Here is a 27980-nt window from a genome sequence, read left to right as displayed (position 1 = left end):
TTTCAACTTTAAATACCAGCTCATCTTCTGCACTGAGATACCTGAAGAAGAGCTGGCATGTGCACAGAGATTTCAAGTCTGAGGAGAACTTGACACTCATATCTGTTCATGAGGGGATCAAAAAAGCTGTGAAGCATATTGCAATGCATTAACTGCCTTGAATGTCAACAAATCACCAAATATAAGCCCAGTGTGCACATTGACTGTGCTGAACTGGCTGAACAAAGTGATGCTTAAAAATGGTGTCTGGCATCTTCTTTCTTGGAAAACTCTTGAAGACAGCCCAAATTACACAAGACAATAATTTAAAGTTCAAAAACCACTACTTAAGGGTCGTCATCATTCAATGAAGCAAAAGAAAGCGCAGCTTTCCAAGTGCCAATGATACGTGAGCAGGTGGAGAGGCTGAAATACACTTGCAATAGCGCTTTCCTCCTAATAATGGCTCATTCAAAAATAGCTCATTCTACAATTGTGTGTAGTTAACCCGGTTCACCATCCGCTCCACTCCTTTTATTTTTAAACAAAGGGGTTTCCCCTCAGTCAGGCATGTCCAGAGTCTGTTTCAGGGGCCTAATCCGGCCCGCCGGTCAGTTTAATCCGGCCCCTGTGGCAGTTTATTTCCTGAGGTAAAATCCTAAAAAAACCACAACAACTTTGGTTGGCCCGCCACTTCATCAAATCTGGCCCTCTTTGAAAAGAGTCTGGACACCAGCGCCCTAAGGGATTTAAGGCGGGCAGGGGAGGGGGGTCCCACCAGCGCCAGCGAACCCGGAGAGGAAGGCCGCTCCAGGCGGCGACACCGGATGCTCTTCCCCCGCCTCCGCCTCCTCCTCCACGTCCTTCCGGCAGTCCACTTCCGGGAACCTCTTCTCGCGATAACAGCGTGAAACTTCGCCTGCCGAGCGCCACCCAAGGGAGGAATCCCCGCCTTGCCAACCTGCTGCTTGTCTCTCCTCCCCGCGCCGCCCAGCCGCCCGCTCTCGCCGCCTCCTCCCGGCCGGCCTGTCACGCCGTTTCCCGCCCGCGTTACTGCTAGCCCACCCGAGTGAAAGGGCGCATGCGCCGCTGGGCTCCGCACACTGTGCGGAGGAATCCCGTTGACCTCCGACGCTGCAGGCGTCATAAAAGAACTCCGTGCGGGTGATGCGGCCGGGGCAGCCGCTTGCCTGAAGGGGCGGGAGTCGGGGCGCGCACGCGCGCGGGGGGCGGGGGAAGGCCGAGGCCGCCGCCGCCGCCGCCTCCGCAGGGGAGCGGGCGAACAGCGCCGCCAGAGGAGCGCCGAGGCCGGCAGGGCTGCGAGGAAGGAGGACAGAGCGGCCGGCCTTCGACGCGCCCCCGCCTGGCCCGCTTCCGCCGAACCGCCCTGCGCGCTCCCTCCGCGGCCGGAAAGTAGTCCCCCTCCTTCCTCCTCCCTCCCTCCCTCCTCCCTCCTCCCTCCTCGCGCGCCGCCCTCAACAGGCTCCGCCGCCGCCGCCGCCGCCGCCGCCGCCGCGATGGCGCTGAAGAGAATCCACAAGGTAAGGCGCCAGCGCGGCCGGGAGGCGGCCCGGAAGACTCCTCTCCTCCCCGGGCCCGGCTTCCCTCCCGCCCCCGGCAGGGTCGCGCCCGGCTGGGCTGGGCGGCCGTGAGGGGCTCCGCTGCCTCCGCTCTGCTGGGCCCGGCCGGCCGGCCTCCCGCGCTCTCGGGGCAGCTTCGGGCCGCGGCATCCAGGCCGGCCGGCCGGCCGGCGGGGGGCGCCTGCGGGGAGGGGGCGCTCCGTTCCCAGCCTCTCGAGGGAGCCTTTCTTTGTTCGGAGGCGCCCCGGTCCTTTCCCCCGAGCTTCTGCCGCCCTTGCGGCCTCCCTCCCCGGAGGCTTTCCCTGCCTTCCTCACCCGATGCAGTTTTGATGCTACTCTTGCAAAACAAACCCCAGCCTGGTGGCCATCCCCGGGAGAGGCGCGGCCTCGAAGCAGGATCCTGGCCCCGGCTCGAAGGCCCTTGAGGGGAGCAAACGAGCGAACCCCGCTCAGACTAGGAGGGGCTAAAATCAGCCGCACGTGGGGCTACAGGTGTGTGCGTGTGTGCCCCCTCCCGAGTAGCTCCCTGGGCTGCAGGTGCTCCCTCTTGCTCCGTAGAAATCCTGTACCAAAGTAGGCAATGGAGGTGGGGGCCAAAGCCTAATGGCTTTCCTTTCAAAATCCGTGGAGTGAGTTACTCCGTTGAGTTTTACGTGGACGTCTGCCTGCCGTGAGCTGAGCCGGTGGCGGTGTCGCACACTGGCTTTGGCCGTCTTCATACCGAGGGCCATGCTGCTGCTCACTCCTCCTGCTACAGCTACACCTATATCCTCAGTCACTCCTTCTAGTGCCTATGTCGCAGGTGCTACAGAATTCTTTGCTTCACCTTCAGAAACGTGGCTTAAAGGTTCATTTTGTTTCTGGAAGGAACATTCAAGCTGCAGTTCAGGCTGCACTGAACTGGGTTGGATTTACTGCCAAGTAAACACGAGTAGGACTTAGGTTACTTTTTGGACCCTTATTTTTCAACTGGTTAACATTAGCTAGTATTCTATTTGGGAGTAAAACCAGTCAAAGACAGAGGTGAGGAAGTCAATATGAAAATCTCCCTCTTGTGCACATAGCTTTTAAGAAGACCTGAAACTTTTGTGGATAAATTCCTTTTCTCCAGGCCTACTGAAGTCACTAGTCCTAAAAACATGGACATTATGTAAGAGCTCTTGTGTTTCAGTTGTTATTGGGGCTAAGGCATAGTTTTTACATTTCATATTATTTGGTTGGTATCAGGAGATGTGAATAATATGGGAAACCTGATGGTATTGCCTGACAATATTGATCATGAGGTCAAACATTCCTGGCTGGTGGTACCTAATATCACGTGTGTACGCACATATAAGGGAAGGGTTAGCTTCCAGCTAGTTCCTGCAGCAAGAGTATAGGTGGTGGCTTCATTTGCCTCCACTTAAAGTCCTCCCATAGGAGATTCCTGGTGCTTTTTGGTTGCTATGGTTGACAGGTAATAGTCCCAGGTGATTTAGCAGTAGCATAAATTATGCTGTCTTTTATAGTAACATACGTGACTATGGTATAGACTTTGTAACAGTATGCCTTTTGCATCAAACAGAAACTTTAAGATTTATGAAAATGGAATTTGTCTGTTGTGTGTTATGTTTTATATACAGTACAGTATATACTCTAAATGTTTTGAGTTGTTCAGTTACAGAATTCAAAAATGTTAGCAGTATATATGAGTATTCAGCTTCTTGTTAAGGTGCCATATGCAGTGTTAGAAACACAGGATCTATAAGCCAGGCGCCAAATGGATCCTTAAATCAAGGTTACAGTCGCCAAAATGGAATTTCTAGTTGCCATTTTGGGGCAAGACTGCTTTAAATGATGCACTGACTGATTGATTCTCAGTTAAAGATCTGGCTAGTTCAGATGACAACCTTGAGGTTTGAGAACTTGAAAGAAGAAAAGTCACTTGATCCAGGGACAGCCCACATATATATTCTCCTGTTCCAACTTCTTTTTCTTAATGGGGAGTGCACCTGCTCAGGCTGCAACAGAAAAAGCATTTGGGTTCCAGAAATTCATTTCGATTGTACAGATAAAATATAACTGATAGAATTCAACAGGATGGGGTATTAGTGTGTGAAAACAGTCCAGCTCCAATGATCCCCAGATGGTGGAGATGTCAGGTGCCATCCTGGCTCCCAGGCATCTTGGTCACAAGTGATCAAATGTGTGGTTACCCCCCTCCCCAATCATTCATGATGTCCAGATCCCCAGCTTTCATTTTTTATAAAGCTTCTAGTATTTGTAGAACCTAAGATATGAGACAAAATGTTCAGGCATTATTCTTCTCATTTTCTTGTGAGAAACTAGCTTGCAGATTCTGTTTTCAGTGTCTGTCTTTGCCATTGCCTCCCTGAAAAATTCCTGCAGGTGCCTATGCTTCTTTTTCTCTTTTATGAACTTTACTAATTCACTGTATTGGTAGAGGTGAAGAATCTCTTGCATATAAAAGTAGACGAGCTGCAATATTGATCCTTTGGAAGTTTGCTGAATTCAGCTGGGATACAGGACATTGTTTTTAATGTGCATTTAGGTTTTGTATAGTACTTGGGGTTGGGTCATCATCTGGTGAATCAGTCTGGCATTGGCTGCTGACTGATTCTTGACTAAGAAATTAAAAATGAGTCTGTAAGGATGTATATTAACTGTATTGTGAAAATTGCAAGGGTGGGATCTAAATTTAATAATGAAAATTAATGAAAATTAATATCCAAAGGCACCTTGCTCACCACCTTTACAGTAACTGTGGACATGCACACTCATTTAGGAATCTGCACCTCTGTTTTGCAACTCTCTTTTGCCATCTCCCATCCCAGTTAAGCCCACATGGTTTGGTTTCTCCTGTTGGCCATGTGCTTCTAACTTCAGTCATCTCTGAACTGTGAGAGAGGTCAGGAGGAGACATGAATCATGCAGGTAAGTAGTCACTGTAGGGCCATGCCACTTAGTATTTGGCAGCCAACTAAGATTTGCCATTGTGTTTGACATGAAGCAGCAGCCAATAATAACAGAGTGTCTGTTGATACATACATTTCTGAATATGGACAACAACCGTTTTAGGCATGTCCAGCTGACACGCAACCATGCATGTGTGCATTGCACCCACTCCAGAAGTGGCTGGAAAAGGGGGTAGGGTAGAGCAGGCTCACAACCTATTATCATTCAGTTTTAGTCACACATTCAAATTGTGACTGCAAAAAACCCACTAGATAAAGCTCAAAACTTGCAGATACATTTTCAGCATAAGAAAGTACACAAGCTTAACTGCTGACTTTCAATGTGTATGTGTGTGTGTTTTGATGTGCATTGTTTTTAAAAAAACCTATTACTAAGGCTAAGAAAAGCCTAGATACCTATGAAGTTAACTGGCTGCAGAGCTGGCCTGTTTATGAGGCAGACTGAAGTGGTTGCTTTACACAGTGGAATCCAGGGGGTGCCTCTGCAGGCACTCCCCCCTCTGTCACCACCAGCAGAGAAGCAAAGAGAAGTAGCTGCCGCAGCTTCTGGATTCCAGCAAGATCTCACCAGAACCCTGCAAAATGGCATGCAGGCCTCCAAAGTTCTTAACATGACCTTCCCGAGACTTTGCTTCCCTGCTTTGCTTGCCAGGGTCTTGGTATGGTCATGCAAGGCCACTGTGCTATCTCATAGGAACATCACAAGATCTTTCAGGAAACTGCAGCTGTGCAACCCTGGAAGGTGAAGCTTTGGTGGGGGCAGCAAGAAGGGCACATGTGCAGGGTGGCACCTTCCTGTTTTGCCTCAGATGGCAAAACGGGCTGGGTCAGCCCCAATTGGATGTTTTGGGGCCAGTTGTGTGTGCTCAGCCTAACCTAATCTATGTTGTAGGGCTGTTTTGAAAGTAAAATGGCTGGACAGAAAGAACCATGAGCATGTAATGTATCTATTACATATACATGTCATAAAGTAAAAGCCATACATGAAATCCTGAGTTATTCTAGTCTTTCTCTTCACTAATTTTGCAAATCTCTCATATGTTTGCTTTCAAACTCCCTTCAAATATCATGATGGTGCAAAAATGCATGTGCATTCCATCAGATATATACAGGTTCCAGCAAATTCAGTTGCCAAAGCCTCTGAAGACTGGAGGAGCAGCTTTCCTCCCAGGTTTGAAGAACTTTGAAGTGGGTGTAGGCTGTTGCTGAGATTGTTTGGCAGCGGTGTTGACAAAACTTCTGCAGAGCTTTGACCACATGAGGCTACTGGAAACTACTTCCTATCTCTTTGGATGATGGAACTGGCAAGTGTTGTCACCATTGCCTGCAACATGGAATGCCTTTAGACTCTGACACCCAGCAGTACAATCTTCCCAGCAAGAAAAGGAATGGTCACAGCTCTATTGTTTGGCTTTGCCAGCAATAACTTCGAAAACTTTGGCTCTTAGAGACGTAGAAAACGAGTCTGAAAGTCACTGTCCCCTTTAAAATACACCCAAGCAGGGCTGCTCCACCCTTTCCTACTCACTGCTTACATGCATTTAAAAGGTTAAATAGGTGATTATATATGCATGTGCCCTATCATCATCATAATTATATTTATTTATACCCTACCTTTTCCTCGGTCCAGACTCAAGGCAGCTTATAGATAAAATCAGGGACCACTAAAAACATAATAGTTTACAGGCAGCAACCACTTTTCATGCGTCCAGTTGACACGTTGATCACACACATGCTTGTTACTGCTGACCTGGAAGTGGTCCAGAAATGGGATGGGCTTATGCATGTTCCACTGATACACAGGGGGGTCAGGAACAGAACCAAAGGGTTGCCGCCTGTATCTGCCACTTGTCAGATTCATAAATATTTTATATCTGTATTGGCAGTCAGATTCAAAGCATTGCCTAAGAAGCAGTTTTCAGACATCACCTTTCATATGAACTTTCAAAGCCTCCATGAACTGGGCCAAATTTCTCCTGCCCATCTTTTCCCATACTGAATATGAAAATATTATGTACAGGCAACCCCGATTTACATGTAAGTCTGATCTTTATGCCTTGCTAAGCCCCCTTTTCTGGCCACTTCTGGGTTGCAGCAGTGCATGTGTGCCATGATCGCACGTGCATTGAACTAGCGTAAAATGGTTGTTGCCTGTAGTATATTCATAGAATCAAAGAATTGTAGAGTTGAAAGGGACCCTGAGGTCATCTAGTTCAACCTCCTGCAATGCAGGAATCTCAACTGAAGCATCCGTGACTGATGGCCGTCCAACCTCTGCGTATAAACCTCCCAGGAAGTAGAGTCCACAACCTCCCGAGGGTCTTACTGTCAGAAAGTTTTTCCTGATGTTTAGTCAGAATCTCATTTCTTGTAACTAGAAGCCATTGATTTGAGTCCTTACCCTTCAAAGCAGGAGAAAACAAGCTTGTTCCCTTTGCCATGTGACAGCCCTTAAGATATTTCAATATGGTTATCGCATCTCCTTTCAATCTTGTGTTTTCCAGGCTAAACATACCCAGCTCCTTCAAGTGCTCCTCCAGACCCTTTATCATCTTGATTGCCCTCCTCTGCACACATTCCAGCCTGACAACATCCTTCTTAAATTGTGGTGCCCAGAATTGGACACAGACAGAATAGAGGGGTTCTATTACTTCCCTTGATCTGGACACTATACTTCTGTTAATGCAGCCTAGAATAACATTAGCTTTTTTGCGGCTGCATCACACTGTTGACTCATGTTAAGCTTGTGGTCTACCAACACCCCAGATCCTTTTCGTATGTACTGCTAGTAAGCCAGGTTTCTGCTATCTTATATTTGTGCATCTGGTTATTCCTGCCTAAGAGCAGAACCTTATATTTGTCCCTGTTGACATTCATTTTGTGAGCTTGGGTCCATTTCTCCAATCTGTTAAGATAATTTTGAATTCTGATTCTGTCTTCTGCAGCATTAGCCATCCCTCCCAGTTTGGTGTCACCTGCAAATTTGATGAGCGTCCTCACAATTGCTTCATCCAAGTCGTTTATGAAGACATTGAATGACAACAGGATCAGGACAGAATCCCACTACAGTGGTACCTCGGGTTAAGTACTTAATTCTTTCCGGAGGTCCGTTCTTAACCTGAAACTGTTCTTAACCTGAAGCACTACTTTAGCTAATGGGGCCTCCAGCTGCCGACACACGATTTCTGTTCTCATCCTGAAGCAAAGTTCTTAACCCAAGGTACTATTTCTGGGTTAGCGGAGTCTGTAACCTGAAGCGTCTGTAACCCGAGGTACCACTGTATTAGACTAGTGGAGTGTGAAGTTCAGTTGCTGGAGTTGCCGACCAACTTGCCTGCCCAGGAGATGGTTTAAAAAGAAGCTTCAACATAGTTTCTGAATCTTGAAGTTCCCTATGTGTGTTTATGCCTTGCCTTGATAACAAATGGTAAACAACCTTTTTCCTACTGAGATTTGCAAGTGATACCAAATTCAGACAGGAGACTATGGTACAAATCTGACAAGGAATTCCTTTGCTTTTAGCATACAGGTTCCCTTCTGGAGTGGGAGGACCATATTACCAAAGTGTAATATTTTTTCTTGGCAATTGAAGAGGACATTGATACGAATTCCTGTTGGTTGACAAAGTTCATCTAAAGCAAACTTCCTCAAACTCAGCCCTCCAGATGTTTTGAGACTACAATTCCCACCATCCCTGACCACTGGTCCTGCTAGCTAGGGATAATGGGAGTTGTAGGCCAAAAACATCTGGAGGGCCGAGATTGAGAAAGCCTGATCTAGAGTAGTCATGTACTAACCTTAGCTTTAACAATTAATGCTGCTCTAATTTTTATGTAAACTCTTACCTAGAGTATATGGTGATACTTCTGTTTGTGCTTTAAATGATACTAGTTTTGTCATTAATTTGCAATAAATGCTTCTCTGAGAGCCAGTGTGGTGTAGTGGTTAAGAGCAGTAGACTCGTAAGTCTCCGCTCCTCCAACTGCAGCTGCTGGGTGACCTTGGGCCAGTCACACTTCTTTGAAGTCTCTCAGCCCCACTCACCTCACAGAGGGAGGAAGGGAAAGGAGAATGTTAGCCGCTTAGGGTAGTGATAAAGCGGGATATCAAATCCAGACTTCTTCTTCTCAGGAATGAGCAGTACAGAAGATAGTTTGTAAGCTAGCTGTCCATCTGAATTATTTCCTTGTCATTACTGCTAATTGGCAAGACAAGCCTTGGAAAAAGTTGTCTCAAACTGTAAGAGAGAAAAGTTTAAATAACAAGGAATGCTTCTCATAAGAGACCACCAAATGATGCTCAGCCTGTTTGCATAAGTGTAGGTGTCAGAAATCCATTGCTTAAGGCAGTGCCTGTGTCTTCCCACTGCTGAAAAGGACACCCAGCAGCATGCTCCGTATTCAGATTTTCTCATTAGAACCTAGTGGATCAGCTGGTAAAGTAACCAGTGGCAAAGACCACAGACTCAAGCTTTAACTGAAATTAATCAATTGGTTTATTGTTAGTCAAAATTGCATTTAAAGAAAAATACTTCACCTATAAAAGAATATTGGAAAAATGCATTGCAGTGTTGATGAAAGCAACTTAACTTGTCCTCCTCCTCCTTTGTTTCCCTGCACCCCTACTCAGGTTTGGGAGGAGGACGAGAGAAAGAAAATTATGTTGGTCTTGAGGAAGTTGTTCTGCATGCACAGTTGGCTAAAACTCTTAGATACAAAGACAATTGTATTAGTTAACAGGCTTTTTGCTCCCTGTGAGAGTAATACAAAAGGTTTGCTCATTCAGTGCAATTGTGTATTTAACGGGCTTCTGTCTTGAGGATTGTCCATTCAGAGTCCTAGTGTGAGTACTTGTACAGCTCTGTGGGTTGATAAAGACTGATCAGATATTGTGCTAATCCATAATCTGGGCTATACAAATGAGTTTAGAGGATGCTCCCTGATCCTCCATTACAACTCCATTGTTGTTTTATTGGTTGGTTTACATGGTTTTATTATTTTACTGGTTTGTTTATTGATAATTTATTTATAGTTCATTGTGATTGGTGTAAAATTAAACTACTGTACTTTGCAGCCTCCATTGCATCCTTACTATGCCGTCCGGCAGAGCTTTTCCGGGTAGTGTGGAGCCTTGCAGAACCAACAGTAGCTCGCTGTGACTTTTTTGCTAAGCATTTTGAGGATAAAATCACTTGTATCCATCGGGACCTTGACTCTACTGTTATAGTGGTTAAACATTGAGAGATGTCCAGAGCGCTGTCTAATCCTGTTTTGTTAAATGAATTTCAGATGTTTCGGCTTGAGGATTTTGACAAGGTGCATGGATCAGTGTGAGTGACTACCTGCGCTCTGGACCCTTGCCCCTCTTGGCTGATAAAATCCAGCAGGGAGGAGACAACTGCATGGGCTAGAGAGGTGGTCAGTGCCTCTTTACGAGAGGGGGTGGTTCCTGCTTGATTGAAGGAGGCAGTGATAAGACTGCTTCATAAGAAGCCATTCCTAGATCCTGAGAACCTCAGTAATTACCAGCCATTTGCCAACCTTTCCTTTCTTGGGCTAGGTACTTGAGCAGTGGTCACTGACCAGATCCAGATGCTCTTGGAGAGTCTGATTTTCTAGATCCATTTCAATTGTGGTTTCAGCCTGGCCTTGGCACAGAAACTACCTTGCGTCCCTTATATGATAATCTGTGTTTTGATACCACTGACCACTGTATCCTCCTGGAGGCCATCTAAGTTGAGGGAGGGTGGCACTCTCTGTAGTGGTTCCTGTCCTACTTGGATGGTCCTTTTCAGTTGTTGATGCTTGGGGACTGTTTTTCAGCATCATGAAGCCTTCAATATGGTGTCCCTCAGGGCTCAATTATATACCGCATGTTGTTTAATATCTGTATGAAGCCTCTGAGTGGACCCATTCAGAATTTTGGCATGCATTGGCAGTGGTACAGTGGTACCTCTGGTTAAGAACTTAATTCATTCTGGAGGTCCGTTCTTAACCTGAAACTGTTCTTAACCTGAGGTACCAACTTTAGCTAATGGGACCTCCTGCTGCCGCCACACCACCGCCGTGCAATTTCTGTTCTCATCCTGAAGCAAAGTTATTAACCTGAGGTACTACTTCTAGGTTAGTGGAATCTGTAAGTTGAAGCATTTGTAACCTGAAGCATTTTTAACCTGAGGTACCACTGTATGCTGAAGACACAAAGCTCTGTTTTCACCTTTACATCTGCAGGTGTGGCAGTGGATGTGCTGGACCAGTGTCTTGGCTTGGTAATGAGCTGGATGAGAGCCAATAAACTGAAGCTCAGTCAGTATAAGACAGAGACAATGATAGTGAGTGGTTCCCTGGATCAGTATTTCCCAACCGGGGGTCATATTCCCCCCCCCCCCCCCCGGGATATTCCAAGAGGACCACAGGTGAAAAATGTGTAAATGGGCCACAGCACAAGGCTAGGGGGCCACAGAGGAAGTAAGAAGTGAAGAGAAGAGATAATTTTTAAAAATTTAAAAAATCCTGATTGGCTGGCTAACTGCTTGGCCAATCACAAGTGGGTAAGGGGGTGCTCCTTTTTCCCATGTGTGTTTCCTTGTTTCTGGCAGGAGGGTGATTGCTGAGGCTCCCATTTTGCCCAGTAGAGCCCGCGATCCAAACCCCCAGGTCAGGTAAGTGGGGTGGTGGGGTAGCAGTGGGTAGGGCTGCTGGGCACCTAGCAGATCAGGCCCTTTGGATGTTGCTGAGGGGTTGTCTGGTGTTGCTGACTTGCATCTAGTAAATAGCTGAGTGTCTACTCAGAAGAAAGCTGCACTAGCTTCAGTGGGCCTTACTCCCAGGTATGCAGGGCTATAGTGTTTTGTAGACAGGGCTCCTCCGGATAACAAAATCTTTTTGCACCAGGTCAGTGAGGACCACTTGCTTTTTAAAATTCTCCGATATATACAGAACCCCCTGTGCGCCTTTTGGACTGTATCTGTAGGTTTCCCTCTCTGTGTCAATTAACTTGGGTCAAATAAGTGTTGCTTACTTTTTATAATACATGGGAGATGGATCTCCCTCGGGAGGTTCTGGACTCTCCTTCCTTGGCAAAGGTGGGTTGGCCATCTGTCATGGATGCTTTAGCTGAGTTTCATTGCAGGGGGTTGCACTAGAAAGAACCCTTGGGGTCTCTTCCAGCTCCATGATTTTATGTTTTTTCTGCTTCAACAATATTTCATTATGTTCCTATCATTTTATGTAATTATATATTGTATAAATTATAAAAATTATAAAGAAGCATGTTCTATATACAAATAAAACATTTAAATAGCTACCGTTCTACCAGTAGGATGGGGGGTATGGGTGTAGCCAGGACATTTGTTAGGGGGGGCAGGCTTTTGTTAGGAGGGGGGCAGAACCTCAGATTTGTATTGATTATTACCGTATTTTTCTGTGTATAAGACAAGCTTTTTTGACCCAAAAATGAGGTTCAAAATTGAGGCTTGTCTTATACACGGGTAGTGCTAGTGGGGGCTGTGCTCCGGCTAGAGCGGCCACGCGCTCTGCCCCAACGGGCTGCTGCAGGTAGCCGCTTCCCTGGAGATGGCACAACTGCTTGAGACCTGCAGCAGCCCGTCGGGGCAGAGCGCGTGGCCGCTGTAGCTGGAGCATAGCCGCAGAGGGGCTGCACCGGCTTCCCACAGCCGGCCGACGGATCCAAGCGAAGGGAGGTGGCTGATCAGGCCCAGAGAGAGAGCGCAAAGCAGCCAGCCACCGCCTTCCCAGGCACTCTCCTCCTTAAAGGGACAGTACCCCACCTGTCCTGGGCAGGGCAAAGGAGCCTGCTTACAGCCGCTGTACCGTTCAGGCTTGTGCCTTCCTTCCAAACTTTTGCCTCTGCAGGGAGCACTTGCAAATTGCCGAGGGTCTCTGTCAGTGGACAGGGGACGCAGAGAACCAGTCAGTGAATCTCTCCCCAACACAACCTTTTGGTTCCCCATGCCGTAGAAACCACCTATCATATCCCCGCCCGATCTCCGCCAGCGTGATTCATGGCGGCGATCAGGCAGCTGCAGCGCGAGCGGATGTGTGATATGTTCTGTTAGGTGAGTGATTTTCAGGATTGCCCCCCACCCCCCCCCCAAAAAATTGATCAGCCAATGCCAAAAATCGCTTACCCGCCAGAATGAAGCGCGGGCCTGAGTTTTTAAGTGGCAAATGGCCGCTTGATTGGGGCGGAGGGAATGCCGAAAATTGCTCACTTGAGCCCAAGATTGTCAGGGGCGGGAGCGGTTGGGAGCTCCTAGAGAGCGTTCTCTGACACCACTGGACTCTTCAGAACCCGAATCTTTATAAATCTCAAAAAATAAAAGTAAAATCTTTGAGAGAAGAATCCAGGTGGATACTTCTGTTGTTTTCTTTGGGCTTCCTATTTAGATGCTTGAGGTAGGAACACTTCTTTGTGAGATTGTTTACCTTTCTAATTAAAAGCTAAAGGTTGCATTTAAACTGGCAGAGAAAGAACCGTTAAACAAATGCTCAGTGTGCTTTAGAAGTTGAATCTTTACAGGTTTACTCAGAAGTACCGTTGAATGCTTGGCTGCTTGCTTCCAGTTAAGTATGAATCGGTATGTGATGGGGCAGTTGATATGGCACTGTTTCATAATTAGAATACAAAAGAACTCTTCTATCCACCCTCTAACTTATTGTTGAAATAACTTGTTATAGTATTATTAGGTGGAATTTACATGCATTGTTCCGTTTGTTAAGTGCTAAATCTTCTCAGGTTTTGGATTTTCTCTCTAGGTGACATTTCCTTAGTGGCATATGATTGTGATTGGCTCAGATCATTTGTTATGGAAATGGTTAAGCAATCCATAATTGTGAGGGTCTTAAATGAAGGAGCTTAATAATGCCTAAAATCTGGTTTTCATTATCTCTTCTGTGTTCTCGTAATAAAATTTCTTGGAAGAATAAAATTGAAGAATTAAACAAACGTACATAAAACCCAAATTCAGCATCAGTGTTGATGAATTCGTATGGTATTGTCGTGGAACTAGACTTCATAACTGCTTACTAGAAGCTTCTGCTTAGTTACCAGGCCCAGCCATAATTTGTAGACCCTTGACATATAGGGTGTAGATCTAGGTTCAGTGTAGCTTTTATAATCAGACTGCAAATCTACTCCTTCCTTAAATTTTAAATATGCCCACAAAACTCCATAGACGAGTAATATATTCCCCATAAATCTTTAATAGTTTAGTTGAAGCAGAGGCGCTGAGTTCCGCACAGCATTGGGGTGGCTCATCACATGTGCATGACATCACGCATGCAACACGCTTGTTGGGAGGAGGTTGCGAGGCCCAGGGAGGGCTTCTGCCACCATGGGTAAACCCAATGTGGCCCTCCACTGCCATGGGGAGACGAAAGGGGGCCCTCTGCAGCCACATGGAAGGATGCTATCAGACATTATGACATATTGAAATATCATTATGTTTAGCTGGTGATATATTGCGATATTGAAAACCAGATATCACCCAGCCCTACGTACATGTACATGCATCTTCCTGGAGTAAAATATAACAGAATAAACAAGACTTCAAACCAAGTGGTTTCAGCTTGTCTGAACCAGCATTGACTGGCTTTGCTTTGTATGGACAAGCTGTGGCTTGTTGTACAGGGTTCAGTGGTGAGTTGAGACTCAGCCTTACCTCAGCTCTTGTATTGATCAGTTTGTATTGTTGTGCTCCAGTTTAGTGTTAGAAACTGAGATATGAAGGTTGGGAGCTAGATGGCACCTTAAACCTAGGTTATGGGTGCAACAACGGAATGTCTAGGCATGCTTTTTTAATAACAATACAAAGCTGAAAATGAATGAACCGCAGCTAAAATATTACATTCAATTTTCACATGGTCTAAGTCCTTCCCCTGCCCACCCTAATGTTCTTAAAAGGGTCTCTTCTCCAGTCTTCAGAAAGTAGCTGGAAGTGCGGAGGCAGAAAAAGGTCCTTCTTTCCTTCCACTCTGCAATTTTAATCTGAAATCTTAGGCGCTCAGAAACTGCTTGTGCTAATGAAATTCCCTGTTGCAATGGGAGAACAATGGGAGTTTCGAACACTTCTCCAGTTATTTTATTGTCATATTGATGAGAATACACAAGTTAACTATTTTACTAACTTTTGGGTGAATCTGACATGTACAAATATATTTCCACTTACGACTGAGAAGGAAAAAAAGGGCATGTAAAATGTGATATATTGCTGTAATCTTTTTAGTAAAATTGGTCACTAGCATCATCATTTCTTGACCCATCTAGTTGGGATATGCTTAAGGTAGGGTGAGCACTAGTTCTAACAAGGACTGAACCAAGGCCTGCAACTGGCCAAACTTGCATATCGGCAAATATTATATTTTTAGGGCGGTTCACAAAAATGAAACGTCATGTGCAACAGTGTTTTCAGGCTTGTTTAATGTGTAAGTTTATTTTTTTCAGAATTTTGTTTGATACAGATTTTGTTGTAATAATCATGAAATGAAGTACTAACAAGAATTCTTTCAAAGCATTAATTCTATCTTGCAACAGCAAGTTACCACTCTGCTTTGGAACATTTATTAAAAGGAAAGCCTGACTAGCTTTTCAGATACTGTTTAATTGAATAACTTTTTGAAGAAATGCCTGAAGTAACTGATATTATTCTTTGAAGTCTTGTTTATTCTGTTATACTTTACTCCAAGAAGACTCATTTATCCTAAATAGAACCCAATAAGCCCAACATGTATGCACAAAATATGTTTTTTAATGTGATCCCATTGAGATACTAGGATGAAATTTTGCTGCAAGCTCTTAGAAATATGTAATAATTAATACAATTTGGGGTGAATTTTTAAATCATTTTTTAATTGCTTAAAAAAATACATTATGTAACTTAACTTTAAAATTTAAAATAAGTACATCATGTACCATATCATATTAAAGCCCATGGAGTTCTGAAGAGATTTTTTTTTTTTTTTTTAAAGTTTTGAAATATCTCGATTCTGGGCTGAGGTTATAAGGTTGTCAATTTTTTGAAATTTCAAACCCTCATAACTCAGAAACAGGATGAGATAAGAATATTTTTTTTAGATTTAAGCTTAGTTCTGATCATTCAACAAGTGTACAAAATTTTAAGAAAATTGGACGACATGAGGTAAAAGATTCATTAAAAATTGGACCAATTTATATGGAATGACCCAAAGGTTTTCCACAATGTATGTTACGAGTATTGATAATATCAGAGTAAATTAAATATCTTTTTCATTATCAAAAATGTAAATGATATTTGGAAATGTATTTGGAAGGAAAATCACATGAATTATGTGTGTGACTCTTAATAATCTAAAGAAAAGTAAGTGAAATAGCCATCCATTATGTTGGAAGTATACATTGCACATTGGTACACTTAACTTCCTTTATGATGCAGTTAGCAAATGAGTCTTGGAGAAAACGTGGGATAGGGAATCCAACTAATATTCTTCTATTTTTCTTGCCTGAAGCTAGAATTCAGCATAAGGTGTTAATTCCATACCTTGGCCATACAGTGGCCGTGGCACCATGGGGAGCCTTGAATGATGGTCGGGGTGCCATGAGCAGCACTGGCCTCTGTCCCTCTTTCCTCCCTCCCTTCCTCTGATGTCCTCTCGCGTTTCCGCTGGCTCTGCAGGCAAGGGGTGACCTAACTGGGCCCTGAGCCCCACTGGGGTGCCGCAGAAAGAATGTAGTTGGTCAAGGGAGCTGTGGACCCAAAAAGGTTGAAAACCTCTGCCATACATGATTGTGTGAAACATATATTTAATGCTGGAAACAAAATAAAACTAAATTAGAAGCAAATGGTCTAGCAAGTTATAGAACTATGCCTCCTTAATGTTCACAATGTTCATTTGAATCACTGGAAGAAAGTTGCTGTGCTTCACCAAAATCAGGTTGCTTCATATGTTAGCATTTGTATTAATGTTGATATTTTCTCAGTTTTTCTGTAAGTTTTTAATTAGCATTTAATACTAATAAAAAAGCTATAGTAGAGTGCTGTTTGCTACAGCTGTTGTGTGGAAATAAAAATACTGTATTTTGAGTCAATTGTGTGTTTGTTTTTAGGAATTGAATGATCTGGCACGTGATCCTCCAGCACAGTGTTCGGCTGGGCCTGTTGGAGATGATAGTAAGTACCTATAATTGAGAAAAAGCCTTCAGAAGAGCACTTCCTCAGGCAGGCAGAGAGGAAAACTGACCTGCACATATACAATTGAGGTTATGTTTTTAAAATCTTTAAACAGGCATAGGCAATTTAGAATGAGAATTACATAATCTTAATCTTCTTTTAGGATATACAATTAAACAGTGACTAAATTGGTTAAACAAATTTCACACTGGTGACTACCTGCCCAAACCTCTCCAAAGGCAACATGCCCTTTATTTCAACTTAAAATAAATTGGTGATGGTCTCACTCTTTTTAAAAGTAGCTTTTGTTTACTTGACCATATGATAGAATCTTTAATGTTTTTCTTGAGCAAATTTTTGTTGTTAATTTCTTTATAACTTTTTGTTGAATTATTTATGCATTCAGTAAACTAAGCTTTTAAATTTACTTGTAAGGCTGTCTCTCCAGTAAATTACTTGATGGAAAATAAATGTGTTAAATGAAGCATTTAGTGACTAATTTGAACAAACTTTGATAGGTCTATTACAAGAAGTAAGTTGTGTGTTGTGGTAAAGAGGCAACTCTTGCACCTTTCTAAGTAGTTATCTGTATTAAAATACTCAATACGAAAAATGCCTTTCTTCCAAATAGATTGGTGTGAAACATGAAGGGGTGAATAGAACACACATCTACTTCCACTGAACAATTAACTTCATTTGAGGCCTTGACTGTTGTTGCAGGAGTCATTCTGTACACGGCATGTTTTGTTGGGTTTCCTGCATGTTGCCCATGCCCTGATTATGTCACGACATTTGACGAAGTTGAGCGTGTAAGCCAGACAGTAAGCTTGAAATACTGACTCCCTAGTTGAGCTAAGAGTGAAATATTGGTGACAGGGATCTACTTTTGCTGCACCATATTCAAGGCATTCTATTTGCACTGATCGCTGCAAGTAAGGTCATATTTCGTTTTCCTTCCTCTTCCAGTGTTCCATTGGCAAGCGACAATAATGGGACCAGTAAGTATCTTTCAAACCTGAAATAGCATTTATAAACTAAACTTTAAACTTTCTTCTAATAGTTTTTCTTTTCTTTTCAGAATGACAGTCCTTATCAGGGTGGGGTGTTCTTCTTGACGATTCACTTCCCAACAGATTATCCCTTCAAACCACCTAAGGTGGGTTTCTTGTTTACATCCTAACAGTGCTGGTGTAGTATCTGTTTTAGTAAATAAAAGCTATATGAAAGAATGTCCTTATCTTACAGGTTGCATTTACAACAAGAATTTACCATCCAAATATCAACAGTAATGGCAGTATTTGTCTTGATATTCTACGGTCACAGTGGTCTCCCGCGTTAACTATTTCAAAAGGTAAGCATCGTGGCTCTGAGCCTAAATGAATGGTAAGTGATTTCTAATGTTAATGTAAAAGGTATTGCATATTTCCCAAGGTGATGCATCTCCTTAAATGGCACACACCCTTACTGCCGAGTTTCTTGATTATAATTAAGTATTTAAGGCTATGCATGGTGCATTTTACAAAAGCTTCCTCTGCCCAGCTAGGTTACTGAATTTGAGCTGGCTAGTCTGCCAATATTTAACAGTTAGGAGGACCATTTTTCAAGCATGTACTATGGTTGAGAGGCAGATAGGTAGCCGTGTTGGTCTGCCATAGTCAAAACAAAACAAATTCCTTCCAGTAGCACCTTAAAGACCAACTAAGTCAGTTCTTGGTATGAGCTTTCGTGTGCATGCACACTTCTTCAGATACACTGAAACAGAAGTTTCCAGACCCTTCTATATAGTGAGAAGGTGGGGAGGGGTATTACTCAGAAGGGTGGTGGGAATGGGTGATTGGCAGATAGCTGTGATGAGCCTGTTGACGACTCTTAACGTATTGCAGTTGTTAACCTATTGCAGTCGTTAAGAGTCATCAACAGGCTCATCACAGCTATCTGCCAATCACCCATTCCCACCACCCTTCTGAGTAATACCCCTCCCCACCTTCTCACTATATAGAAGGGTCTGGAAACTTCTGTTTCAGTGTATCTGAAGAAGTGTGCATGCACACGAAAGCTCATACCAAGAACTGACTTAGTTGGTCTTTAAGGTGCTACTGGAAGGAATTTGTTTTGTTTTGACTATGGTTGAGAGGGCAAAGTAGCATCTTGGCATGTGTGCAACATTCGCCAGAAGATGCCTGTATCACAGGTGAAGGAGATACTTGCTGCTTTCTAAGCATAACAAAGGTCAGTGTGGAGTACTGAAGGGATACATAAAATAAGGGACAAACAGCGTCTGGAGACTAGCAGTCAAGCAAAAGATATGACAACCAGAGGTGACGGTTTCTGGAAAATTTTGAATCTGAAAATTTTCTGATGCCCCAGGTAGATTGGGATCTGATTTGGCTTGTTTGATTTGTATTTAGTAAGCACAACACACACACACGTGTGTGAAAATAGGTATTGTGTGGTGGTCATTAGCCTAAATGGTTCTAAAAGAGGTTATTATGTGAATCCATAGTGTAGCTTCCTTACTAGCTAGTTACCAAAACTTATCTCCATTTTGGTTTGTGTGTGTGTGTGTGTGTGTGTGTGTGTGTGTGTGTGTGTTTGTAATTAAGTGGTATATAAATTGTTGAAATGAAATAAACAAATAAACAATCATCTATAAGCAGCATACAGAAACTCAATACGGTTTTTGTGGTTTAGCACTGTTGCACATAAGCTGAGGTAGAACAGATAATTGTTATGTGAGCCTCCTTGGGGAGAGTATTCTACAACTTGAGGGCTATTATTGAAAACATGAAACTAGCTGCATAGTCAGAATATGCTTTTAGGTACATTGAGTAATGCATTGAGTAATGAGAGTAATGAGAGGGACATTGAGCATGCCCAGGCAGCTTTCCCCTTTTACCATGGCTGCTACATGCATCTGATACCTGGAGCCTATGCCCCACCCCCACCCCTTTTGCTTGATGAGCCTGTGCACAAAAACTCCCAATTATCTTGTGGATACACCGCTGCCGTAAATAGCCCACCAAATTGCCGCAGCCAGTCGTCAGCAGGCCTTGCCGCAGCAACCATAGAATCATAGAGTTGGAAGAGACCACAAGGGCCATCGAGTCCAACCCCCTGCCAAGCAGGAGACACCATCAGAGCACTCTTGACATATGGTTGTCAAGCCTCTGCTTAAAGACCTCCAAAGAAGGAGACTCCACCACACTCCTTGGCAGCAAATTCCACTGCCGAACAGCTCTTACTGTCAGGAAGTTCTTCCTAATGTTTAGGTGGAATCTTCTTTCTTGTAGTTTGGAACCATTGCTCCGTGTCCGCTTCTCTGGAGCAGCAGAAAACAACCTTTCTCCCTCTGTGACATCCTTTTAACCAATCACACGCCCAATCATCGCTGCCAATCTCCTGCTGCCTGGTCTTACCATATATTCCACTGAGTGTGTTTTCAGCCTTTGTAGGCATGTGCTAGGCTTGAAACACTTCAGCTGAGTGGTGAGATACAAGTACAGTGGTGCCTCGCAAGACGAACGCCTCGCAAGACGGAAAACCCGCTAGACGAAAGGGTTTTCCGTTTTGGAGGCGCTTCGCAAAACGAATTTCCCTATGGGCTTGCTTCGCAAGACGGAAATGTCTTGCGAGTTCCTGCGGGGTTTTTTCCCTCCCCCCCCTTTTCCTAAGCCGCTTATCAGCTGATCCGCTGATAAGCCGCTTATCAGCTGATCCGCTAAAAGCCGCTAAACCGCTAATAGTGCTAATCCGCTAAGCTGTCAATGGGCTTGCTTCGCAAGATGAAAAAACAGCTATACGAAGAGCCTCATGGAACAGATTAATTTCGTCTTGCGAGGCACCACTGTATGTCTTTAAATCTGCCATTGAAATCATTTTAAATTAGATGGAGTTAAATTTGAAATTCAATTCAGATTTCATCCAAACTAGTTTCCCCCCTCCCCAAAGGCTATCTGCTCTGCTAGCCTCCCCTTAGAACATGGTGCTGATAACACCAAGGTTGTAGGTTCGATCCCCAGAAGGGACAGCTGCATATTCCTGCATTGCAGGAGATTGGACTAGACCAGGCTTCCTCCACCTCAGCCCTCCAATTGTTTTGAGATTACAATTCCCAGCATCCCTGACCACTGGTGCTGCTAGCTAGGGATCATGGGAGTTGTAGGCCAAAAACATCTGGAGGGCCAAGGTTGAGGAAGCCTGGACTAGATGATCCTATAAAGTAAAGGTAAAGGTACCCCTGCCCGTACGGGCCAGTCGTGACCGACTCTGGGGTTGCGCGCCCATCTCGCTTAAGAGGCCGGGGGCCAGCGCTGTCTGGAGACACTTCCGGGTCACATGGCCAGCGTGACAAAGCTGCTCTGGCGAGCCAGCACCAGCGCAGCACACGGAAACGCCGTTTACCTTCCCGCTATAAAGTGGTACCTATTTATCTATTTGCACTTAAGGGTGCTTTCAAACTGCTAGGTGGGCAGGAGCGCCGTGGGGATTCGAACCGCCGACCATGCGATCGGCAAGTCCTAGGCACTGAGGTTTTACCCACAGCACCACCCGCGTCACATTGCAGATGATCCTATGGGTCCCTCCTAATTCTGATCTATGATTCTGTTTGATAATTTGGTTCCCACTTCATGTAAGCAGCCCCTGACCTCATTTTGACCCACTTTTGTCAGTCTCATTTTACATGTAAACTAATTGAATAAGTGACACATGATGTGTTCTGTTCAGCGCCTAACACTTGGTGTTAAGTACAGTGGTGCCTCACAAGACGAACGCCTCGCAAAACGAAAAACTCGCAAGACGAAAGAGTTTTCCGTTTTTGAGTCGTTCCGCAAGACGAATTTCCCTATGGGCTTGCTTTGCAAGAAGAAAGCCCATAGGGAAATCTCCGGGGACCTATTTTAAATGCTGGCGGTGGGGAGCAAAGCCTTTCGCCCCCCTCCGGCCTTCAGAAGAGGTCCAGGAAGGCCGGCGGGGGCCGAAAGGCTTTGCTCCCCACCGCCAGCATTTTAAAAGCGGTCCGGGATAGCAGGGAAGCGCGCTGCGCTTTCCCGCTATCCCGGACCGCTTTTAAAATGCTGGCCGTCGGGAGCAAAGACTTTTGCCCACCACCGGCCTTCAGAAGAGGTCCTGGACCTCTTCGGAAGGCCGGTGGGGGGCAAAAGTCTTTGCTCCCCCCTCCTGCCTTCCCGGGATAGCGGAGAAGCGCAGCGCGTTTCTCCGCTATCCCGGACGGCTTTTGAAGGCAGGCGGGGGGGAGCAAAGACTTTCGCCCACCGCCTGCCTTCAGAAGACCTCCGCTGTCCAGGGGGCTTTTAAAATGCTGGCGGTCGGCAGCAAAGCCCTCCTGTCCCCGGAGCTTGCGGGGCGGGAGGTGGGGAGAAGGGCTTTTCTTCCCACCGCCAGCCTTCAGAACAGCCTTCTGAAGGCTGGCGGTGGGAAGAAAAGCCCTTGTCCCCCCCCCCCAGCCTTCAGAAGAGGTCGGGGGACAGACTGTCCCCGGACCTGGTCTGAAGGCGGTTTCCATAGGAATGCATTGATTGATTTTCAATGCATTCCTATGGGAAACCGTGCTTCGCAAGACGAAAAACTCGCAAGAAAAAAAAACTTGCGGAACGAATTAATTTCGTCTTGCGAGGCACCACTGTATCTAGATCTTTGGAAGATGCTAGTTAAAAAGTATTTGGAAGAGGGTGAGGCAACAGCAGGTATGTTGCATAGTGGTGGCAAGGAAGATAGCCCTGTCAGTCACAATTTTAAGTCCCTTTGTGATTAATTATTTCATTTTAACTAGTGGTACATGTGTGCTGTCACTCCATCCCCAGTAACTGTTCTGTACAGGCAGAGTGTTGTTTTAAGAGGGATCTGCCAAACCACACACACTGGCCACACACAAAGTTTAAAAGGGCAAAGATTGTTTAATTAGCTAAAGGCTTGGAAGAAGAAGAATGTTTTTGCTTGGGACCTAAAGATACACAGTGTGGGTGTCTAGGGAGAGTCTTCCCCAAATGGGGAGCCTCTGCAGAAAAGGCCTGTTCTTGTGTTGCCATCTTCTAGACCTCCTGTGGAGGAGACACATGAAGAAGGGTCTCAGATGATGATCACAGGGTATGGGTTGGTTCGTATGGGGAGAGGTGGCTCTTGAAGTACTGCTGTCCTGAGCTGTTTATGGCTTTATAGGTCAACACCAGCACTTTGAATTGGGCCAGGAAACTAATTGTCAGCCCGTGTGGTCAAGCCAGGATCGGTGTAATATGTTCAAAGCATCTTGCCCCGGTGCGCAGCCTGGCTGCTCAATTCCTGCACAAGCTGAAGTTTCTAACTGTCTTCAGAGGCAGCCCCACAGTGCAGTAATCTGACCTAGAGGTTGCTGAAGCATAGATGACAGAAGCGTGGCTTTCCCTGTCGAGATAGCTGGGCCACCAGCCAAAGCTGATGGAAAGCACAAAGCACCTCCAAGGCCACCTGAGTCTGAAGCGGCAGCCAAGGATCTAGAAGTTCCCCCAAGCTGTGTACCTGCTCCTTCAGATGGCATGTTGCCCCATCAAGAGCAGGCCCCATCCATCTGGTCTACAGAACCCCAACCACTAAGAGTGTCTCATTCTGCATTCCACTTCTTGAGGAGTGATTTTTCCACTGCCTCTTTCAAGCAGGCAGGGAGCACCCTGATCTTGCAGGGAGGCATTCATCACACCCCTAGTCCAGCCAGCCTTCCTTCCTCTCCCTGCTAGTTTTTATCAGGTAAGAGGGGCAAGGGTCCAAACTGTGAGCAGTCACCCTGACTGATCCAAGCACTTTTGCCACATTCTTGAGCTGAAACTTGCCAAGCTAGTGATGTGGGATGGGGAAACTATCCATAGAAGAAGCTTTCCACTTCCCAAAAAATATTGTTCCATTAAAAAAAAAAAAAAAGAACCAACACCAACCCAACTGAGCAAAGCTGTTTTTAAACACCCCCCCCCCTTGCCCCTTGTTGTTTTTTTAAACAAACGCTCTGTTCAGATCAAATATTTCTGATTGCTGGGGGGGAGGGAAGGGACTTCAAATTATGATCAGTTCAGGGCAGCCTTCTCTACCTGGTAGTTTTGAACTGTGCCCCAGGCAGCAAAGCTAGAGCTGATGGGAACAGCTGGAAATGCTTGTGGCAGTTAATACAATTATCCAATATTACAGCAAATTGTTGTGTTTGAAGCCTTTTTGGTTTCGTTGCCACATAAGATGTTGAGTGTTATTCCTTGGCTATAGTTTTTCCCATTGCAGTAAGTAGCTTTCAATGTATATGAATTCTGTACAAGTGAGTGCTGTTCCATGATGGACCTTGTTTTATCAGCCATAAATAGTACCAGAAGTGTCAAGTAAGTGTCAACCTCATAGAGGAAGTATCAATGTATTTGAAAGAGAATCCCAGAATTTTTAGCTTTATACACAAACTATGGAACATCTAAACCAGCAGGGACCATCATGTTTCTAGTTTTTGTTATTCTTTATGTATTTTTAGTATAAAGGAGTCTTTGTTTTCCTTAAAAATAAAAAAAGTCCTTTAGGATTGCAGGTGAGGTAGGAAGGAGCATACACCCCCAGTGCCTTAAATTGGACTCTTGTGCCAATTCTGTTCTCATGCTTCCCAAGCTCCAGTATTTAAACTCCAATTGGCAATGTGGCTGCTGTTTCCCTCCATTAGTCAGGAAAGGCATAGTTTCTAATTGTGCAACCAGCCCCAATGTGTAGAGTAGGGAAGATGTGTCAGATGGGAAGGTGCTTGAACCACATCCGTGTTTTTAAGCCATGTGGAAGGAGAGCCGTTTCAACCTCAGTGCTAGATTATAAAATTACAGAAAGAGGGATGGAGGCTAAATGAAGAATAGAATGAACTTGCTTCTTATCTGTATTCAGCTGTACTTAAAAATTCTAATGTAGTGTGTTCTTCCCTCCAGTACTTTTGTCCATCTGTTCTCTGTTGTGTGATCCCAATCCAGATGATCCCTTAGTGCCTGAGATTGCACGGATCTACAAAACAGATAGAGAAAAGTGAGTATGGAAGGTTTTTTTAAAGCTGAAAACCTGAGAATGGACAAACAGTTTGAAGACTTTGTTAACTAACTCTTTGACTAACTCTGTGCCATTGGCACTATTCTTTCTTTTTACAGGGTGTCATCTGCTTCTGTCAGCTGCCTTGTATTTTTATTTCCAGCTTTAAAGTATTTGATTTCAGTCAGTAATTAGGGTTATTTTTTCAATTGGGCTGGTTAATCCAATAAAATTTCAGTTAGTGTCCTCTGCACCTTTATACATGACTGTTTTGCAGTTGCCTCTCTTCATCCTTACAGTTTCTGCTTTTAGGCTACAGAGGGAGAAACAACTTAAACTTCTGCCATAAGACAACCTGATTCTGGTGGTGGTAGGTGAAAAAGAAATACATGAGTGGCTTCATGAGTAGCTGCAGGGATAATAATGGACAGATAAGGCTAATTGTAGTGAAAAATTCTTGAGGTTCAATTGATTCGTTTTAATTATATATTTTTCCAGTCAATTACTACTACGAATAGTTCAGCTTGAGGCAATTCTATTACAACATTGAACTAAAACTTCCTTTAACAGTGTAAAAAGCATTTAGTGAAGCTTGAGCACAATGAAAGTGCACACTCTGAAATGCAGCATCTTTCAACACCCGACATCAAGATAATTGTAAAAGTGACAAGTCAGGACTAAAAACAAGAACCTGGAATTGGTTCTTAACATTTGAGCATCTAAAAGTGCAAACTTGAATAACAGGTGATTTCTGCGTAAAATGTTTCTTAAATTCTTCCAGTTATAGTTGCTGATATTAAACTGAAAATCTACTGATTTGTTCAGATGGCAAGAGCAAGTGGAAACAAACATTCAAAATTTATAAGATATTGCAAAACTGTTGCCCGGGTTGTTGTTTTAATGGTTTTCAGGCACCATTAATGAACTGCAAGGCTTTCTGAAGTTTTTATTGAATATTTTGTACTGCTTAAGAACTCAAACATTTCAAATGCCTTTTAAACTCTGTGTGGTATGTGTATGTGGTTACTGTTTTTGTTTGATACTATGTATGGTATGTCTTTTTACATTGTAAACTATCCTTTGATCCTCAGATAAAGGGCAGTATAGAATTATTATTATTAGTATTAGTATTAGTATTATTAACTGTACTCTGATTGCAATGTTATGGAGACTTTTAAAGTTACTTTGCCTAGTGCTTTAGCTTGATTGGGTGCTAGAAATAACTTATGGTTAATATGATCTTAGCAAAGGGCTTCTACTGGTTGGTGCAGTTTGCACTTCAGTAACCATCCTCTTTTTATACATACAGGTACAACAGAATAGCTCGAGAATGGACTCAGAAGTATGCGATGTAATTAAAGAAATTATTGGATAACCTCTACAAATAAAGATAGGGGAACTCTGAAAGAGAAAGTCCTTTTGATTTCCATTTGACTGCTTTCTATGAGCCCACGCCTCATCTTCCCCTGTGCACATGTTTACCTGATACAGCAGTGCTGCGTGTTGTACATACTTGGAACAATGAAATACTGTATTCCATACCAACATTGACTCCTAGCAAAGAAATGTGTGTGAAAAGCCAGTTCTTCAAAGTCTAGTTGTGAGCATAAAAGCATTCCTAAAATATTTAAATTGGGCATAAACCAAAGGTAGGGGGAGGGGGCAGAGAGTAAAAGGCTTTCAGTGATTGAAAAGGAGAATTTTGTTTAAGTGGAATCCTTTTAAACTCATAACAGTTATGAAAAACGTATGTGAAGAACTTGAAGCTGTTTCTGTATTTTTATTCTGAAGGACCTACTTAGGTAAATGTATGACCAACAAGATCAAACTGTACCCACATCCTGTGTTTAAAGGTCTAAGTTTAACTGGTCAGCATTTAAATGCATTGGAGCTATTAGTGCATCAAGTGACGTTGATTTTGTTTCAGCTCCTCTCCCCCTCCCCCCTTCCCTTCATAATTTTGGTTTGTATGTGTTTTCTCAGTTAACATAGCTAATAGCTCTTATTTTCTTAAGTTTTTAACTGCTTAGGTCTTTCTGGATGTAAGGGTAAAAATTCATTTGACAGACTTGTGTATATTTAAAGACCCAAATGCTCCTTTGGAGCTTGTACGTTCAAGAATGATTAATCTGTGTAATAAACTGATTACTACAGTCATTACATATAACTGTGTGAATAGGCTTAATTTTTTTATGGGCTAAGATTTAAAGTCTATAGTTCTTGTTTTTTAGGAAGTTGCATTTGAGAATAATCAGTCTTTAAGCTTCATCATAGAATAAGCAAGTCAGTGAGACAAACTTCAAGTAGGGTGTGAAAACACCAATGTCCATGATAAACTGGAATCTGGAAATCTGAATGCCTGTATGTCAGAGCTTGACTGTTAAGCCAGATAAGCAACTTGCTGATTGAACAACATTTCAGAAAGTTCTGTTTAACATGGGACTAAACCTGTGCCTGTGTGCTGTGGCGAAGGGATTCCTTGTGTAATTTTTAAGAATGGGTGTAAAAGGGCAAGGTGGGATTATTTTTACAGAGGCATCAGCACAGACTAACACAAAATATAGCTTTTAAAGACTGTTGCACTAAATCACTTGGAAATGTTCACTGTACATGAAATATCTTTGGATGGCATTCATTTGAAAAATAGTAAAAATGTAGTTTAAAGTTTACTTGTTAAATGAGTCTCTCTCTCTCTCTCTCCCCGCCCCCCCCAACCTTAAATGTGAATAAGTATAATCTGCAGTGGAGAGGTGTTGGGCTCTATCTCATTCAGCCACAGGGCTCTTCCTTGTCTATTTTCAAATACCCTTGCACAGTTAAGGAATAAATGTCCACTACTTGTTATATATTTTTTCCATGGGTGCTCTCTTAATGTTCCTTGTTTGTGGAGCTGACATTCTGTTGGAGGTTCCTACCTGTTCTTTGGGGGGGGAAAAGTCTGTCGTTAAATTTTCAGTTTCCAAGAACAAGTCAGGCAGTCCACAACTTTGTGATAATATTACAATTTTTATATCTTGCCTTTCAGACCCACCAGGGATTCTTTATACTTGTATAGCCAATATTTAAAGTTTACATTTAAAATGCTTGGAGTTTCATAAAATTATCTCAATCCTCTCAGCAACCCAGCTAGAGGATCCAGCATTATATTAAATTGCTGTTGAAGAAAGATGCTTGATGAGGGACACCCAATGAGGTGATGGTTGGACTGAGACTCAAATAAGAGCTCTGGAATTGCAACTAATTCTCTTCAGTCAC

The 27980-nt window shown here is 43.9% G+C and overlaps 2 protein-coding genes across 2 annotated transcripts in view; one reads left to right on the top strand and one right to left on the bottom strand.

The window, feature by feature from the left end:
- The window catches only part of STING1 (stimulator of interferon response cGAMP interactor 1), a 157874-nt gene that overhangs the window by 22010 nt on the left and 107884 nt on the right, over window positions 1-27980 (bottom strand). The window lies entirely within an intron of this gene.
- On the top strand, window positions 1249-27394 carry UBE2D2 (ubiquitin conjugating enzyme E2 D2). The gene is made up of 7 exons (XM_081872923.1): window positions 1249-1520; window positions 16637-16700; window positions 17667-17698; window positions 17779-17856; window positions 17946-18051; window positions 24632-24725; window positions 26035-27394. Exons 1-7 carry the CDS (start codon window positions 1497-1499, stop codon window positions 26078-26080), a joined length of 444 nt encoding a protein of 147 aa, XP_081729049.1. The 5' UTR covers window positions 1249-1496; the 3' UTR covers window positions 26081-27394.

Source organism: Podarcis erhardii, assembly GCF_964252035.2.
Source record: "Podarcis erhardii genome assembly, chromosome: 8".
NCBI classification, from domain to species: Eukaryota; Metazoa; Chordata; class Lepidosauria; order Squamata; family Lacertidae; genus Podarcis; species Podarcis erhardii.
This window is presented reverse-complemented; position numbering and strand designations above follow the sequence as displayed.

What these genes read in the sequence shown, in the direction of transcription:
- UBE2D2 (XM_081872923.1), top strand. Translation starts at nt 1,497, where the DNA reads ATGGCGCTGAAGAGAATCCACAAG. An exon ending in TGGGCCTGTTGGAGATGATA is followed by an intron (nt 16,701 to 17,666) that starts GTAAGTACCTAT and finishes TTCCTCTTCCAG; the next exon opens with TGTTCCATTGGCAAGCGACA. An exon ending in AAGCGACAATAATGGGACCA is followed by an intron (nt 17,699 to 17,778) that starts GTAAGTATCTTT and finishes TTTTCTTTTCAG; the next exon opens with AATGACAGTCCTTATCAGGG.